At 42.0% G+C, this 19330-nt stretch overlaps 1 protein-coding gene across 1 annotated transcript; it reads left to right on the top strand.

Annotated features, from left to right (window-relative positions):
• The first annotated feature begins 2191 nt into the window (after positions 1-2191).
• On the top strand, positions 2192-7136 carry LOC134626277 (immunoglobulin lambda-1 light chain-like). The gene is made up of 4 exons (XM_063471941.1): positions 2192-2231; positions 2316-2628; positions 3750-3796; positions 6800-7136. The coding sequence occupies exons 1-4, from the start codon at positions 2192-2194 to the stop codon at positions 7120-7122; spliced, it is 723 nt and encodes a 240-aa protein (XP_063328011.1). The 3' UTR covers positions 7123-7136.
• The last annotated feature ends 12194 nt before the right edge of the window (positions 7137-19330 follow it).

Below are 19330 nucleotides of genomic sequence, written 5' to 3'. Positions count from 1 at the left end.
ATTGCACACATATATACTGCTGTCAGTGTGTTTCTCATGACTTCATATCTTCTTGTTGCGTGCAGGTGTGAGTGGTGTGACGGTGCTGACACAGAAACCTGTTTTATCAGTGAGGAAAGGAGCGACAGCCACCGTGGACTGTAACCTGGGGACTGTTACTAATGATGCTGCTCGGTGGTATAAACAGATTCCAGGAGGAGTTCCTCAGTATGTGCTGATGTTTCGTCATAACTGGAGTTCTCCAAAATATGGCTCTGGGTTCTCTGCTCCAAAATTCACATCCACTCATCAGTCAACATCAGCTTATCGTTTGATCATCAACAATGTAGAGGAGGGAGACTCTGCGGTCTATTACTGTAAGACGTGGGACGGCTCTGTTAGTGAGTACGTATCACAGTGATTTACACTGTGACAAAAATCTCCTCACTATTACTTCTGCTTTTTGTGCACAAACTCAGTGCACCAAAGGCACACAATTAGATCTTAAACATTGCTTAATTCATTGTATTTCTTTCATTTGCACTTTCAATTTAATTAAACTAAGCACCAAAATATACACACATTATTCACACATAAGACCTCACATCATCAGCTTTCAATATTATTGTGGTGTAAAATATGTTGGATTAAAAACCTTTCCAACATGTTAATTCTGAATCAGAATTCAAGCTACAGTCTCTAGTTGCTGAGAATTTTTATTTTGAATCAGCTTTAGTTCATCAGAAGCATGTTCATGAGGCAGAAAGAGAATGTAAACATATACAGATCAGTGAATTTCTTTGTGTTTATTTATTTCTGTTTTTTTCTTTTGGGTTTTTTTTTGTTATTTTTTTAGATAAGCAATTTATCTAATTTGTTGTTATGAAAGAGGAATATAAACCATATACTGTCATGTTATGGCTGTCACCGGCAGGATTGGGACCCAAACGCAGCACTCAAACAAAAGGTTGAACTGAAAAAGGCAGCTTCATTTGCTTTGACAAAAACCGGAATATTACAACGGAGAAACACAAAAACAAAACTGGAAACTAGAAAAACACAGAGCTAGAAGTTATCAGGAGCCACAGAAAAAACACATAGCAATGAGGGAGTATGATGGTACAACATAACAGAGGAAAGACAGAGGAAAACACAGGGCCTAAATAGACAGGGAGTAACGAGGAAATCAGACACAGGAGGAGATCACATCTGGGAGCAATCACACATAACCAGACGGGAAGGAAGGAAAACTGGAAACATTAAGAAAGAACACGAGACTATCAAAGTAAAACAGGAAGCAGGAGAAGGCACGGAGATACAGACTTGACACAAAAATCCGACTGACAGCAGAGACAGAGCGAACATGAAGCACAGAGACAAGAGTAACTAACAGTGACAAGGCGATCCTACTGACTGGGGAGACAACGGAGATGAACGAACACAGAGACAAAGAGATCACTCCAGAGTTGTGACTGACAAAAGTACAAAGAGTTTTAATGAGAACTGACCCAATGCGAGAAAAACTGAAATAAACACTGAATTACTTTTTTGTGACTCATTTTAACATTTATCACTGAGCGTATGAATAAGCAAGGAATTTCAGTAATACGCACATTCATCTACAACAACACAAATGATCGTACATAAAACATTAACAAACACAAATGTGTATGCTGCTGTATGTGATTTGTTTTAATAATATACATATGATATATACTAGTGTATAGTGGTAAAAAACTGATAACTGTTGCATTGCAGCTGCAGCACATGTGGCGATAATCAGACTAAAAGGATAGTGTTTGTTACACAATGAGGTTGTGTAAAATAGATACATGTAAATGAAGAACTGTCAACTGTCAAGACAAACTTTTTATATTGAAGTTTTAAATGCAGCTAAATTCAAGTTTAGTTGGTAATCAATCATAAACACGTGTGGGTAAAAAGAAAATGTAACGTGTGAGCATGAGGACATCAGTGACAAACATTGATAAACATATTTTATGACAAACATCAGTGTAAATGATGAATATGAATCAGAAACATGTGAAATGTGAAACTGCTCATAAATCATTTGATCTATGAATGAAAGTAATTTTGTTGAATCTCCTCCTTTAGTTTCCTCTGTGTTTTTATAAGCTCCAGCGTCTCCTCTCACAATCCTACTCACATCTCAGCTGAACAGTAAAGATCATTTACACCTCACACTGACAACATGCTGTGGACCCTCTGCACTCTCATCACTGCTCTAACATGTAAGATCTTCTTCTCATTTCTGTTTTTCATTCCATATTTAGAGCTCAACTTTTACCTTCTGTTTTTTCTGTGTTTCCTGGCAGATGCTGATGCGGTGATCATGTTGACCCAGACTCCTGCTGTCCACACAGTTTCTCCAGGTCAAGAAACTGTTCTCAACTGCAACATAGAGAGATATGATGCGAATTATGTGAGATGGTATAAACAAGTTCATGGAGAGACTCCTCAGTATGTTCTAAGATTTCATCATTCTAGCAGCTCACTTGAATTTGGAACAGGATTCTCCTCAGACAGATTCAACTCTAAATCCTCATCAAACATTGATTACCATTTCATTATCAAGCGAGCAGAGACAGGAGACTCTGCAGTGTATTACTGTCAGACATGGGATGACTCTGCTTCTTCACCAGTATCACAGTGATTCAGGCTGTGACAAAAACCTCCTCATTAGTACTTCTGCTTTTTGAGACTCTTTCACTTACAGATTATAGATCCATCAAGAAAATTCTAAAGAAAACGCACCACCTTCAGATACTGTGTTTTTAAATACTGGATTTCTAGTTTTTTGTTATTTAATTAAAAATATAAAAAGGAAAACAATGAAACAAATTCACAAATTATCAGAAAAACCAAATTACACGTTCTCTCAATCAATTTGGTTCAATTCTCACAGCTGAAAATTCCACTGTGCATGCTTGTCTCAGAACAGGACACTTTTTATAACACAGACTCATCTGTGCAAAAGACACGTCAGTCAATTATTTAAACTCTGTGATGAATGAATGTAAACCTTTGACTACACTACAGAGTCATCAAAATGTCTAGTTTTTGTTTTTTTTCCTCAAAATATTACTAATCTTTGAAAGAGTTCTGCAGAGTTTAAGCTTAATGTAGAACAAAACAAAAATTCAGAAACAAAAATGAAATGTGAAGAATGTCTTTGAAACTTTACATAACTGATGAAATGGAGAAGAGCAAAATAATACTCGTCAAACTATGCATGAGAAAACAGACAAAGAAAACACATAACAGTATAGTCCAGTAAAGTCACACTACATACATTCAGCAACCACTTTATTAATTATGCCTCTTCCACTGCTCGCCACATATCTAACCAGCATTTCACATCAGCAGCAACTCAAAGCATTTAGGCATGCAGACATAAGACTGCTGAAGTTCAAACCGAGCATCTTTGAAAGCACAGCACATCTGACCTTGAAGCAGATGGGCTACAGCAACAGAAATTTTAACAGAAATTTTATACACACTACTCACAGGTCTGTTACATTCCAACTGCAGTTTAATTGAAGTTTGTTAACATGCAGTTAAACAAAAATACAAAGCTATACTGAAGTTAGTTTAGAACTTTTAGACCATCTTCATTTACATTTAGTTTGTATTGATCACAAACATATTTATGAGGCAGAAGGAAAATGTAGAAGGGTGAGGATAAGGACACTAGTAAATGTTTGATACTTTCACAACCACTTCTCAAGAACATTGTTTTTGTCAGACATTGTGATTGAACATGACTTTGGTAATCCTGTTGGTGTGATTGATTGTAGTTTTTTTATTATTATTGTATATATTTTTCTATCATTTGTACAAAATTATGTCAAGTATTGTTGTAAATAATTAATTAGATAATATAGAAAATGACGATTACTTCTGTAGATCAAATGATGAATATCAAACTGACTGATATAATACTCATGAGAAGGACATAAACAGTATCTACTCAGTGTCTTTTGTTCTTCCTAGAATCCTGTCAAGAATACTTGAATGTCACGTTTAGTTAAGCAGGACTCAGTTGTATGACTCAGAGCTGTCCAGTCAAAAGGGGTTTTATTTACAACACCAGGTGAGTTATTTCCATATATACAGTGATAATGAGAAGAGGGTTCCAGGGATTCCAAGGGAAGTTCTGGGGTCAGGTAAAACTCACTTACACTCCTCTTTGTGCAGTCCCTGACAAGAAACACAATCAATCCAATTCCACACTGTGACTCACTCTCATCCATGTCAGGTGCAAAGCAAACAGGCAAGGGTCCAGGAAGATCTATACATGGAGACTGAGACAGGTGTTAGAAGAAGTACCAGGGAACACACGAAAGTACACTAGAGAGAGCCGGGCTACACTAACAGAGGTAAGTACAATGACCCAATCATGAACAGCACTCCAACAAGGCCTTCAGAACTGCCTGGATCGATCAGCAGTGATGATGATCAGGTGAGTAGCACGTGGGTGTAGAAGCCAAAAGGACACAGGAGACCCGACACCGCCCTGGTAGAAAAGGTGAAGACAGCACCTTAGAGCAGCAAAAGGAGCTCCATGACACTTGAATTAATTTCAAGTATTTCACATGGTTAAAAGATTAGTACAAGTGCCCATAAACCGCCAAGAGATGATCTGTGAATGTGCTTGAAAATAACTGCTGTGTATTGTATACAGTCATGTTAAAAAGACATTTCTTGTATTTTCCTGCTCTACTAGCTGGTCCAACGGCTATCTGCAAATAAAAAGTTTTAGTTTTTGTAATTTCTATTTGCAAAAGCAAACAGAAATAGTATTGTCATGGGACCGAGTGGTCCGTACCAAAACTGGACTCTGGCACAGGAACCCAGAACAGAGACAGCAGGTGGTTTAACAATATTTTATTGGTTAGGCTTAGACTTTGGAAATGTGTCAAGGACAAAAGCAATGAAACTTAGAGCTTGACGTGGCGTGGCCTGGGTAACGTGGCTAAGGGAACGCAGAACTAGAGAGAGAAAACGGGGCCTAAGATGCAGACTGGAGCTGGGCAGTAAGCAGTCACACTGAGGAGAGAGAACAACAAAGTTAGGGAAGTAGTGGAGGGAGTCCTGAAGTAGTAAGCAATTTGTATTGCTATTCTTACTTGCAGGAAAAGAAACAGAACGATGAGAGGAGGGCAATGGGGATCTGGGGTGAGCAGATGGAGTGTGATGGCAGGAGGGAAGGCAGGTGAGGCACACAGAGTTATTTACAGAGTGGTGGCTTGGTTTCTTAAGTCTTAGAGTAGAGTGTGACCCAAAGGTTTGAGCCAAGGTGAATCCAGAAACTGCAGCACAACAAAGTTTAGTTAACAAGGTACATCACAGAGAGGGTTTTGTCATGGGTTGATGACAAATTGGGGTGAATGAATGTCAGCGTGAGGCTTAAATCACTCTGGCATGATTGCCTGCAATCGGCTCCAGGTGTGCAGGAACTGGAGGAGGTGGCCCTGCCCAGGGGCGGATCCCAGGTAGGTTCAGAAGCCTCATGGAAATTCCAGCCACCCACCGCGGACCATGACAAGTACATTCCCCTAACAAAACATACTTTGTTATTGATGACTGATGAATAAAAAGAAAAAGAAAAAAAGAAAAAAAAAAAAAAATACAATACAGCTCTAGAATTGTGTTGAATGGGATTATTTTACAACAAACTAATGCCAACAAATTTAATTGTCATGGCGGGGTTATGCCGGTGTGTTTGTTCAATGGACCCAAGAGCAGACACAAAGGGACATGGAACTCAGGGGTAAACAAAAGGCGAGCATTTATTGTGGCTGATATCATGAACAACAAACTCAAACGAAGGCAAACAGGGGCGAGAGCTAAATGGAAACCTAAACTGGAAGAACTAAAATAACTGAGACAGAGATGAGACCGAGGAACTATGAATTGACTAAGACAACTATAATAACTGAATACCTGCAGGGAGGTAACACAGATGATCCGACAAAGACTGAAAGGACACACACAGACTAAATACACAGAGAGGAGATTAGGGGAAGTGGAAACACCTGACACAATAGACCATAATGACACCACAGGGTAAGAGTAAAATAAGCACACAGAACATAGAAACAGGACTTTCAAAATAAACAGGAAACATGACGGGATGCAGACATGATACCAACCTGACAACATGAACACACAAAGGAGAGTAAAACACAAGGGGTGATGACACGAAAGGACCTAAAAAAACAAAACAAAACAAAGGACTAAAACAGCCACGTAGGCCTTAGAAAAATTAAGTAGATAAGCTAAAAATGAAACTAGATCACAAATGAATAACAAAATACGATGAAACTCAAAACACTGGGTCACATGACCCAGGACCATGACATTAATAACAAAAGCACTAATTTGAAATTAATAAGATTTTGACATGAATAAATATTGAGTACTTGGGTTTTCTCTTATTTCAATAGCAGTTAACAGTGTTACTAAAGTTAAAAAATAATTTTAAGTGATGAGAAACTGGCCCAACAGTTTTCTTTGAAATGAAAGAAAATGATTCACAGTAGCTGACATGTTATGCAGAAACCTGTAGAATTAAATCCTAGTCATATTTTATTTTGGAAAAGTTTAAAAGAAAATTCAGTGTTGGATTATTATTTCAATATATTTTTGCAGACTGTTTTTCATTACAAATATTATGTTTATTCCATATTGACTCCTGTTGATTGATTTCTTTTGTTTTCATTGCTTAATTTCTAATTTCTCTTTCCTTTCTCTTTTTTTTTTTTTTTTTTATAAAATGTCCTTCATGTATTTTCAGGCTCCAGCCTCCCTCCTCCTGTCCTGACAGTATTCCCTCCGTCCAGTGCTGAGCTCCAGTCCAACACAGCTTCTCTGGTCTGTCTGTCCAGTCAGTCTGTGAAATTTGCAGATGTGAGCTGGTTGGCTGGTGGGAGTCCAGTGAGCAGTGGGATCTCTACCAGCACTGCTGTTCAGAGACCAGACCAGACTTACCAAATCAGCAGCTCTCTGGCCATCCAGACATCAGACTGGAACATGGATAAGGTTTATACATGTAAAGTGTCTTTGGGCTCGCAGACTTCAGAGAAAACCATCAAGAAGTCAGAATGTCCCACTGAATAGTCGAGGACCAGAATGTGCATTTACAATATGCCTCTTTATGCTTCTGCTGTTTGCTAAGTCTACATGTTCTGTCTACCTTATTTACCACGTAAAGATGTAGAGAAACTTATTCATCTATTCATCACTTCAAGACTAGATTACTGTAACTCTCTTTACTTGGGACTCCAATTTTCCCTCCTTCAGCGATTGCAATTGCTAAAAAAATGCCGCAGCACGTCTCTTAACCGGCACTAGAAGGTATGATTCCATCACCCCTGTTCTAGATAACTTACACTGGCTTCCCATTAAATATCGATTTGATTTTAAACTGTTATTGTTTACTTATAAAATTCTAAATAATAGGGCACCTAATTGCTTAGCTGATCTCCTCTATCAGTATAGCCCTAAGAGAGCACTAAGATCATCAGGTCAGCTGCTCTTAGTGCAACCTAGGTCTCGGCTGAAGACTAGAGGAGACCGTGCCTTTCCTGTTGCTGCACCCAAATTATGGAATAATCTTCCTCTTGACATTCGTGCATCTGATTCCATTCAATCTTTTAAATCACATCTAAAACCTTACTTGTTTAACCTAGCATCCGAGGCTAATTAGAGTGATTTTCATCAGGTTCTGCATTTACATTATGTAATTATTTTATATCTGTATTATATGTATATATATTTTTATATTGTAATTTTATCTGTATTATGGTATTACTGGAAAGCACTTTGGTCTTTAAATGTGCTATACAAATAAATCTGATATATTTGATATGATACATGTTAGAAGTCAGAGTAAAGCAAAATGTTTAAGTCATGTGTTTATTTGCAGATACCAAGAAACTGCTATTTTTCATATATCAATAAAAGCATTGGATATACAACATTTGTTTTACTTTTTTAGCAAGCAAGAATACAGTTTCAAAGTAGCCTCTAACATAAATTCAGAATGACTAACCTGAAATTGTTTTAGTAAGGTGAAGATATGAGAACATAATTAACGTGTAACCACATTTACCTGTTTTACTCTAACTCTAAAGAAATGCTCTGAAAATGCATGTTTTTCCATATTTGTATACTGGAGATTATCATTACACAATTCTGCTTGAAAACTCAAAGGGAAAGGTGACACTGGTTTAAAACGTCGGTTGTAAATTTGTAAATAAATCTTCACACTCAATTAATGAAGCATCACATCTCCTCCTCCCTCTCTTCCTGTCCAAGATGCATCTGCAGGTCTCGGTATCTTTTATAACCTCATGCAAATGAAGTTATGTCAGCTCTCTGTAACATTAGATGGGACTTTCCTGGACTATAAAATGTGATTCATATTATTATATTTTCAGGCTGCATTTCACTAGAATTTGGTAAATTAAAGGCAGTTTACCCCTTTTGGAGGCAAAATCCAATCACCACCTCCTCGCAGTGCCTCCTGGATAACCAACTAACGGTGATGGTCTTCGATGTCAGGCAGTGCGACAAGTCGATCGAAGCTTCAAACCGTCGTATCAAATGGCAATGGAACACACCGTGAAAACTAGGGCATCCCCCGTAGGCGACGCGTGCCATTCTCGCCCGAACGACATGGGAAATCAGCGAGGGCTACCCACTCTTGGACGGAGTGGGATAAAGAGACGAGTCCATCTTCGTTTTGGAACAATCAATATTGGATCCATGACTGGAAGAAGTCGTGAACTGGCTGCTGCCCTGAAAACCCGCCGCATCAACATCGCCTGTGTCCAAGAGACAAAATGGAGCAGAGCAAAAGCCAAGGAAATTGGCGAAGGGTACAAGCTTTACTACAATGGGGAAAAAAACCCCAAAATGGTGTGGGTATCGCGATCGCTGCAAAACTCAAAGACAGTGTCGTGACCGTCAACCGATTGTGTGATCGTCTCATGTCAATTGAAATAGACTCCGGAAAGACAGCTCTGCGAGTGGTCTGCTGCTACGCCCCACAAGTGGGGTGCTCAGATGAGTCCAAAGATGAATTTTGGGTACAACTTGAAGACCATCTACGCTCAGTCCGGCCAGAAGAATGCTTGGTCATAGGCGGCGACCTGAATGGTCATGTGGGGGCCAGAAGAGATGGCTATGAACAACACCATGGTGGACAAGGATACGGTACGCGAAATGAAGAAGGCTGCAGAATCCTGGATTTTGCCGAAGCCCACAACCTCATTGTAGCGAACACCTACTTCAAAAAGCGCCCGTCTCACCTGATAACTTACGCCAGTGGAGGACGGTTCACACAGATTGATTACTGGCTCACTCGCCGAAGCAGTATAAACCTTATCTCAAACGCAAAGGTCATTCCATCTGACAATGTTGCCCCACAACACCGGCTGCTAGTGCTAGATATGCACCTAGATATTGGACAGCATCGGCGCCCTCCAACAACGAACCACTAGCGGCAGCATTTAGACAGGCCACAACAATTAAGGGCATAAAATGTAAGAACGTAGAACATAAAATCAGTCTCTATGCAGATGATGTGTTGCTTTTTCTGCAAAACTCACAAACCAACCTTTCTGAGGTAATTACTCTAATAAACTGGTTTTCAAGAGTTTCAGATTATTCAATTAACTGGTCAAAATCTACAGTTCTTCCCATTAACTGCTCCTTCCATAACTCTTCTTCTGCCCCACTACAGTCTGGAAACATTAAATATTTGGGTATTAATGTTTCTCCTAAGCTTTCAGACTTAACTAAATTAAACCACATCCCACTTCTTAAGAAAGTAGAAGGTGATCTGACTAGATGGAAATCTTTACCCATATCACTCATGGGAAGGGTCGCCACTATAAAAATGATGATCTTGCCAAAAATAAATTACTTATTTTTAATGATCCCTAACAAACCATCACAAGATTGGTTCAGATCTCTGGATTCATATATTTCTAAATTCCTTTGGAAAGATAAACCCCCGCGTATCAGCTTAAAAACGCTACAAAGAACTAAGGATAAAGGAGGATTAGATCTGCCTAATTTTCAACAATACTTTTTAGCCAACAGGCTTCAGTTCATTTCAGAATGGTTAAAACATACCCTCTTAGATGAGCCCTGGCTAGATGTTGAACAGGCACTATGCAATGATCTAGAGATTTCAGACCTACCATTTATCAGCTCAAACATCAAAAGATATGAATGCTTCAAAAGTGTTAACATCAGCTCTTCTCTGACAGCATGGTGGGAGTTTCTAAAAATAACGGAGTCTTCATTAATCCCATGCAAACGTACACCTATCTGGAATAACCCTGACATATTACAAAACAATAATATGATTAATTTTCCAGAATGGAGTTGTAAAGGAATTAAATACTTAGAACATATATTAGAGGGAACAGAATTTATTTCATTTGACAGACTAGTTGCACAATATGGGATCAACAAGAAAAGGTTTTTAGAATATCAACAAATTAAATCCATAGTAAAAAAGAAATTTTACCCCAGTCAAGCTGAATTACAAACACCACCAAGTGTGGTACATTTTCTCACTCTTAAATCCCCCAAATTATTATCTAAAATATACAGAACACTTTCTAAAATAGATGAATCAGTATCCCTTCCTATTGCAAAGTGGGAAGCAGATTTATCAGTAAGCTTAGACCAAAACTTCTGGTCTCAGGTATGCTTAAAAACCTTTAAATTGATTAAAAATCCCAGTCTGCAATTAATACAATACAAAATACTACATAGAGTGCACTATACTGGTCATCGGATGTTCAAGATGGGCTTTACATCTTCCAACAACTGCTCACACTGTCAAGGCAATACACCAGACAATTACATCCACGCTCTTTGGTTCTGTTCACCAGTTCAGAAGTTTTGGCGTGAGATATGTGAAGACTTATCAAAGTGTCTGAAATGTAAAATTCCAGCCTCCTCTTTAGTGTGCTTGTTGGGAAAATTGGATGATGTCACTACAGAAACTAATACAGTCCACATTGTTTTTACAGCCCTATGCATCGCCAAGAAAACGATCCTCATGAACTGGAAAAATAAAAATAATCTTAATTCTAGCCAATATAGAAACCATCTAATAGATCACATTAGTCTTGATACAGCCTCTGCCACCACATTAGATCAATCCCTCTGGGCTCCTTTGATCGGCTCCGTCACCTAGAGGGGGTGGGGGGTCGTGGTTTGGTCCCGTCTTAGCTATTGTGGTTGATGTGGAGGTTGGGACGGGCTTAGGGCGCCTGGAGGACCCCTAGAGACGTTATCCCGGGAGGGCTCAACCCAGGGGGCTGTGGTCATAACCTGGTCAGTGGCTCTGGTCGCTCTTAGAGGGTGTTCTCCTCGTGGCTGCGTGCAGCGGGGGTTGGGGGATGGTCTGTGCTGGCGGACGTAGGTTACTGGCCTGGTGGCCTGGCTGCCCCTGAGTGGATCCGGGGCAGGCGGGGGGACTTGGGGTTCGGGGGTGCTTCGTCTCCATGATGGGGCTCTGGCTGGGCCTTGGGGCTTCGGTCCTAGTCGGTGTGTCGCCGAGGTTGTGGGCGGGTGGGTGCACGGGGGCTCAGCCCTGGCACAGGGGGCCTCTGGTGCATCGGCCTAACTGGGGGGCTCTTTAACTGGCGGGGAGGTTGTTCCATCCTTGCAGAAGTCCACTCTGCAGGTGGGGGAGAGACATAGGAGAGGTGGAGAACAAACCTAACCTGGGTGTCTGTTGTCTTGTGTAGTCTGGGAGATGATTGAATGTTAGGGTGGGTACAGTTTCCTCTGCGGTGGGGTAGGGTGGGCTTCCCTGGGTCCTGTGGGGCTTGGCGGTGCTGCTGCCGTAGGCCCCGGTCTGGATGGGCCTGGACTCCCTTGCCTTGGTGGGTGCCAGAGGACGGGGGTGCCTACTGGGGTCAGCGGGGGAGCTGGCCCTAGGGAGGAGCATCTTGCCCCTCCTTTCTTTTCCTCCCCATCCCCGGCTGCCTCCCTCTTCCCGCTCCACCACACCCACCCACACAGGTAGGGCCTTGGGGTGTGGGTGTGTCACCAGGGTGCAGGGGAGACATCCCCCCCCTCTGTCCCCTTCTGGCCACCTGTGCCTCAATTTTATTCCACAACTTAGACATCCACATTATTCACACTGTCATAACACACACATATATATAGGGCCTTGAGGGTGACCACGCCAACGGCGTCCAGTGAATGGTCTGAGTATTCAACCCTACCTCTGGCGCCGGTGCCCACCTCTCAATTTTAAATCCATGTAGACATTGAGGGTTCTCGGGAGGGGCCGTGCTAACACCTGCTGCTCTCCGGCAGCAGCACCATGCCCTCCCCTGTTTTAAATGCACTTTAGAACAACACGCAGCAACACTACACATGAGCGGGAGGAGGGAGGTATGGGGTCTTCACACACCCCCGTTCTCTGCCAGCCATCGGGGCGGGGGGCTGGGAGGAGGTGTTGGCTGACAGATTGGCCTCCCTGCTTCCGCAGGGCCTGGGGCGGTCTGCTTGCCTCCACCCCGGGGGAAAAGGGTCACATCTCTTGGGTCTGGGTGCCGTTTCCCCCTCTGGGGGCGAGGGTACCTGGACCCGGGGTATAGAGTATGTTTGGGGAGTGCGATTGTGTGTACATGTGCATATATGTCTATTCCTACGTTGGATGAGTGCTGAGTGTTTGTATATGTGTGCATGAGGGTGGGAATACATGTTTGTGTCTGTGTGTGCCTGTTTGTCTATGTTTATATGTCAGGTCAGGTCTTAGACTCCACCTCCCTGGGAACACCCAGGCCCTCCAAAGTGTGGAGGCCTATCTCCCCTCACCACACTCCCTGCCGGTAACTGATGCACTCAGGGGTCGGTGCATTGGTGGTTCTTGGTGTCCGGGGCTGGGCGCTCAGGTATACACCAGCTCACTCCCGGTGGCTACTTGGCGGGGCCTGGTGCCTGTCGCTCGGTCAGGCCTCTTCCGGGGCAAAGGGGGCCCTCGAACCTCCGGCCTCGGGGCCTGGAGCTCGGTTCACTCTGGCACAGCTGGCTGCCGGCAGAGCCGGCGGGCGCGCCAGTGCAGCCCCCTCTGGCTTCTGCTCCGTGGCTACTGGGTGACCCCTCGTCTGGGGATCTCCTCAGCCCTTCCCAGGAGGGTGGCACGGATACCCCTCCGGTGGTACTCCTTGGGCTCTCGCACTCTGGGGTCCCTGGATGTCTGGAGCCTGGATCTCCTCCATGCCTGCTTCATGCCCTGGGGGACGGGGCTATGGCCCTCCACACCCTCTAGCAGACCGTTACATGGGGAAACCTTCTGTATACAAGCGCGCTGATCCACACAGGTGTGCACACGGGTGTTCACTGTTCGTAGACATAAACTACACCTTTCTTAGCTGCTACTTCAAAGCACATTGTGCGCTGTCTGTGCTGCACAACAACATTCAGTATTTAGTATTTATTGCTGTTTACACTTAGCTAGATTAACATGATGGTGTTGTGTTTAGTATGTTGCTTTGTTTTTTTTTTGCTTGTTTTCTATTCTTTTTCTCTCAACAGGTGATCCAGGAGATTTTTTTTTTTCTCTTTGTCTTTGTAAGTGCCCTTTCTCACTGTCCCTCTTCCCTTCTGTTTTTCTTTTCCTTCCTCTCTTTCTTTCTCCCTTTCCTATCCCCCAATCATGTCTGTCTCATCTGTAACTACTGAAAATAAAATAAATAATAACAACAAAAGTTGATCAAATGGACCAATACGGCAATGCCATGATGATCCATTTGGCAAAATAAATCCATTTGGTATCCTTGTTGGTCTTCAGACAACAATTCTGACGGCTAAAGAACCAAATGGGACAGACAAAAAAAAAAAAAAAAAAAAAAAAAAAAAAAAAAAAAACTATATGTACAGTCGGGTCCATGGGTGTTGGGACATCGACACGGTTCTGGCATTTTTGGCTCTATGCACGGCCACGGTGGGTTCCGGGTGAGGCGAGCAGGGCGTGCTTTGGCTGCAGACTGTCAGCTTTTGTTTGAGGGTGTTTGCATCCGGATCGGGTGAACGGTGTGGGAGTTGTGACGGTTTGTATGTGTGCCTCCCACTTCTTGGGGGACCAAAAGTAATGGGACAATTGGCTTCTCAGCTGTTCCATGGCCAGGTGTGTGTTTTTCCCTCATTACCCCAATTACAATGAACAAATAAAAGGTCCAGAGTTCATTTCAAGTGTGCTGTTTGCTTTTTGAACCTGTTGCTGTCAACTGCCAGGATGAGATCCAAAGAGCTGTCACTACCAGTGAAGCAAGCCATCATTAGGCTGAAAAAAACAAAACAAACCCATCAGAGAGATTGCAAAAACATCAGGCGTGGCCAAAACAACTGTTTAGAACATTCCCAAAAAGAAGGAACGCACTGGTGAGCTCAGCAACACCAAAAGACTAGGAAGACCACGGGACACAACTGTGGTGGATGACCAAAGAATCCTTTCCCTGGTGAAGAAAACACCCTTCACAACAGTTGGCCAGATCAAGAACACTCTCTAGGAGGCAGGTGTATGTGCGTCAGAGTCAACAATCAAGAGAAGACTCCACCAGTGTGAATACAGAGGGTTCACCACAAGATGTAAACCTTTGGTGAGCCCCAAAAACAGGAAGGCCAGATTAGAGTTTGCCAAACGACATCTGAAAAAGCCGTCGCAGTTCTGGAACAACATCCTATGGACAGATGAGACCAACATCAACTTGTACCAGAGTGATGGGAAGAGAAGAGTATGGAGAAGGAAAGGAACTGCTCATGATCCTAAGCATACCACCTCATCAGTGAAGCATTGTGGTGGAAGTGTCATGGCGTGGGCATGTATGGCTGCCAGTGGAACTGGTTCTCTTGTATTTATTGATGATGTGACTGCTGACAAAAGCAGCACAATGAATTCTGAAGTGTTTCGGGCAATATTATCTGCTCATATTCAGACAAATGCTTCAAAACTCATTGGACGGCGCTTCACAGTGCAGGTGGACAACAACCCAAAGCATACTGCAAAAGCAACCAAAGAGTTTTTGAAGGGAAAGAAGTGGACTGTTTTGCAATGGCCAAGTCAATCACCTGACCTGAATCCGATTGAGCATGTATTTCACTTGCTGAAGACAAAACTGAAGGGAAAATGCCCCAAGAACAAGCAGGAACTGAAGACTGTTGCAGTAGAGGCCTGGCAGAGCATCACCAGGGATGAAACCCGGCGTCTGGTGATGTCTATGCGTTCCAGACTTCAGGCTGTGATTGACTGTAAAGGATTTGCAACCAAATATTAAAAAATGAATGTTTGATTTATGGTTCTTATTCTGTCCCATTGCTTTTGGTCCCTCGGGAGGTGGGAGGCACATTTGCAGGCTGTTGTGGTTCCTGCGCCGTTCGCCTGATTTGGATGTGGATACCCTCAAGTGGGGGCTGGCACTCTGCAGTTGAAGCATGTCTTGTTCGTTTCATTTGGAGTCCATTGTGGTGGTTGTAGGGCCGGGGATGTTGGAATTGTGTCGATGTCCCAATGTTTATGGACCTGACTGTATATGTGTATGTATATACGTATACATATATAGAATAGAATAGAATAGAATAGAATTCAACTGTATCGTCATTGCACATGTCACAAGCACAAGGCAACGAAATGCAGTTTGCATCCATCCAGAAGTGCTTTAGCCATGATATAGATATATTACAAAATATATATTAGCAATAATATAGATATATTACAGAAATGGGTCTGTTATAGGTTTGAGGGTACAAAAATGGGTCTATTATGGGTATGTTACAATGTACACAGTATGAAGGTATGTTATGAATATGCTATAACTATAAGTATGTGCAGGCTGTAGTGGGTATACAAGCTATGTACAGGCTATGAACAGGATATAAATATGAAACTATACAGAAATATGCAAGTTATAAACAGTTGTAAACAGTTGTAGAATTATAATTATCGTATTGTGCAGAATGATTGTTTATACAGAGTTATACAGTAGTGCAGTTAAGATAAGTGAAATATGTGGCTAATTTCTACAGAGGCTATATAAAGTGCTAGTGGTTGTGGGTGTGTGTATGTTCAGTCCATTAGTTTAACGTGGGTCAGATGTCAGGAGGCAGAGTTCAGGAGTCTGGCAGCTGTAGGGAAGAAGCTGTTCCGGTACCTGGTGGTCATACATACATACATACAACGCCAACATATTATTTTAAGGTGTGATGTTATGCACAAGGACAAATGTCAGTTTCATCAACTACCCAGAGTATTGAATATTATGACATGTAGAAAGTTGGTTTCATCAGCAGCTTTTTTTTTTTTTTTTTTTGCAGGGCACAGCTAGAGGAAATGCAAAAGTTATATACGTTCGACAGCTTATATTATCTGTGGGATATTTTAATATGCTTAAAAAATTGTAGCATTACAGATTTCCTGCTACTAGGAGGTCAAATCCAAGGTCAAAGTAGAGGTCAAAAGGTCAAATAAAGGTAATATCTTAAAACCTGAAATCTGACTGCTTTTTTATGAATGAATTAAAAGAGAGTCCATTTTTTTTCTTTCTTTTTTTTTTTGATAATAAGAAAACCCCAGTTGAGTGCTTTGTCATGCAATAGAAAAAAAAAAAAAAAAGAAGAAAAAAAAAAAAAAAAAAAAAAAGAAGAAAAGAAAGAAAAAAAAAAAGAGAAAAAAAAAAAAAAAAAAAAAAAGAGAAAAAAGAAGAAAAAGAAATAGAAAAAAAAAGAAAAAAAAAAAAAAAAAAGAAATGGCGTCAAACACTGGCAGACTCTGATTACCAGCAGTACAAAACTAGCAAATCGGCAGCAAAGAGAGCAGTAGCAAAAGCGAGATCAGCCCACTACGACCAACTATACGCCGACCTGAATACACCAGAAGGAGTGAACAAGATCTACCACCTCGCGAAGGCGCGCCACCGCTCAGCGCAAGATATCGGTCAAGTCAAATGCATCAAGGACAATAACCACCAGGTCCTCCGAGATCCGCCAACCATACTAAGGCATTGGAGCAACTACTTCTCAGAGATCAGTAACAAAGAATTCCCCCACCCTCTAATTATAAGCGCTGACCCAGTACCCGGACCAGTCCCGCCTATTACACCCGCTGAAGTGGAAACGGCCGTCAAGAAGATGAAAAATGGAAAAACAACTGGACCAGACAATATCCCAACCGAAGTCTGGAAGCTTCTCGGGCAACCGGGAACGGCCATCCTAACAGAACTGTTTAACAACATTGTCAGCACAGGGGAAGTCCCGAAGGTCTGGACGACCAGCATTACCATACCCATATGGAAGAACAAAGGGGATGTAGCCGAATGCTCAAATTATCGTCCTATCCGCCTACTATGTCACACGACGAAAATATTCGAAAGAGTCATCGATGCACGTCTTCGGGAAATTGTCAACGTCACCCCCAACCGATGCGGTTTCGTAAAGGGATGTGGAACAAACGACGCCATACACGCCGCCCAACTCCTGCTGGAGAAGCACAGGGAAAAGAACAAGACGGTACATATGGCCTTCCTAGACCTGGAAAAGGCTTTCGACAGGGTACCCCATGACCTCATATGGCACTCCCTAAGATCGCATGGAACAAAAACATACGGAAGCGACTAGGTGTAGCCCCAATTAAGGAAAAGATGCTCGAGTCCCGCCTGAGGTGGTATGGACACGTGATTCGAAGCGATGACAACTCTGTAGCAAAAACGACAATGATGATCGACCCAGAAGGATGCCGGCCCCGAGGCAGACCAAAGAAACGGTGGATGGACAAAATAAAGGAGGACATTAAGACCATCAACGCATCACCTGAGGACGCCTTGGACAGAACCAAATGGAGAAACCTTTGCCGAAGAGCGGACCCTGCACCAACGGGAACAACGCCAGGATGAAGAAGAAAGGCAGTTTACCTCTTTGGTTTGGTCTATGAACTTCTCATAATAAAGTAAACTAAATGGAGTCCAGCTCTGTAACTAATCTTTACTGCAGCTCTACTCTTATACAGTTCACTTGGTCTTCAGGAAGTTCCTGTATACTCTCTTCTCATGAGTATTGTCGTACACCAGCAGGAACCCGGAATCCACTGCACCAGAGACAAACACTCCTCCGCCGTACTGGAGGAGTTGGAGTCCAGGTTTTTCTTCATGCTACCAGCTAAGACACTGACCATAGCCAAATACAAAACTAGTGAAGAAACACTCAGAAAAAGTAAAAGGGGAAAATGCCAGTGACTTCCACGTGTAAAATCATTTGTTTTGATTGTTCTTTCATCATTGCCTGTGTTGTGCACCTGTTGTTGATTGCATTAAGACTAAAGCAGCTGAAATTGATTAACAATCTAACAAACCTCTGCTACTTGACTGATCAGACCAGAAGTTTAACTTACTTGATGCGATACTCTTAAAAAGTGTTTCTTTATTTTTTTTGGAACAGCATATATTTTCTGTACTTCCCTTTCACTGGATGTTTTTAATGGTTTTTCATAGTTTGGAAATTTTAAGCTGAAAACGTAATGTTGCTGCAAATAATGCTAATATCATTACTGTCATTTTCTAGACTTTCAGACTAGTGATGGGAATTCTCTTTTTAGAGAACCAGCTCTCTCAGCTCGGTTCACTAAAAAGAGCCAGCTCTTTTGGCTCCCAACCGGCTCTTCAGGTTGTTTTGTTGCTTTAATTAATTTATTATTAACAACAATATAAAATTATGCACAAAATGAATTACTAATGTAAAAAAAAAACAACAAAAAACCCCCCGTGGTTTTATTTATATATGTTTGTATATAAATATATACGGTGGCCCCTAGAGACAAAGCACATACAAACTCCAAAACACATTTCTAGCGTTAACTGAACTTCCAAAACAGAGCTACCTAGATCACTTTAATTACACTGTGGTGGACCACTAGAGGGCTCCACTCACACCCAGTGTTGAGGAAGTGTGTTGCGGTGTTTTGTGGCCCGATGTGTTCAGTTGATGTTGGAGAGGAATAAAGAAGGAGTGAGAACTGAGAGCTCTGTGTCGTCCATGCTTACCTCCACAACACAATTGAAAGCATATGTGTATTTATACACAAGCACTCATATATATTCAAATAATTTAAAAAAATGTTCATTTACCTGTTACTACCACACACCAAATCCGGTCGTTGGTACTTCCTGGCTTGTGTAGCCACTTTGGAGGCGACTCTAAGAGCCATTTCGTTCGCGACCGGCACATCACTATTTCAGACTTTTCAGTTTTTTACGGCATTTGTAGTTGCTGAATGCTCTGTGTATTTTCAGACTGCAGC

Source organism: Pelmatolapia mariae, linkage group LG4 (assembly GCF_036321145.2).
Source record: "Pelmatolapia mariae isolate MD_Pm_ZW linkage group LG4, Pm_UMD_F_2, whole genome shotgun sequence".
Taxonomy (NCBI): Eukaryota; Metazoa; Chordata; class Actinopteri; order Cichliformes; family Cichlidae; genus Pelmatolapia; species Pelmatolapia mariae.
Note: the sequence above shows the minus strand (reverse complement) of the source record. Positions and strands in the feature narration are given on the sequence as shown.

What these genes read in the sequence shown, in the direction of transcription:
- LOC134626277 (XM_063471941.1), top strand. Translation starts at nt 2,192, where the DNA reads ATGCTGTGGACCCTCTGCACTCTCATCACTGCTCTAACAT. An exon ending in TCTCATCACTGCTCTAACAT is followed by an intron (nt 2,232 to 2,315) that starts GTAAGATCTTCT and finishes GTTTCCTGGCAG; the next exon opens with ATGCTGATGCGGTGATCATG. An exon ending in TGTTGGTGTGATTGATTGTA is followed by an intron (nt 3,797 to 6,799) that starts GTTTTTTTATTA and finishes ATGTATTTTCAG; the next exon opens with GCTCCAGCCTCCCTCCTCCT.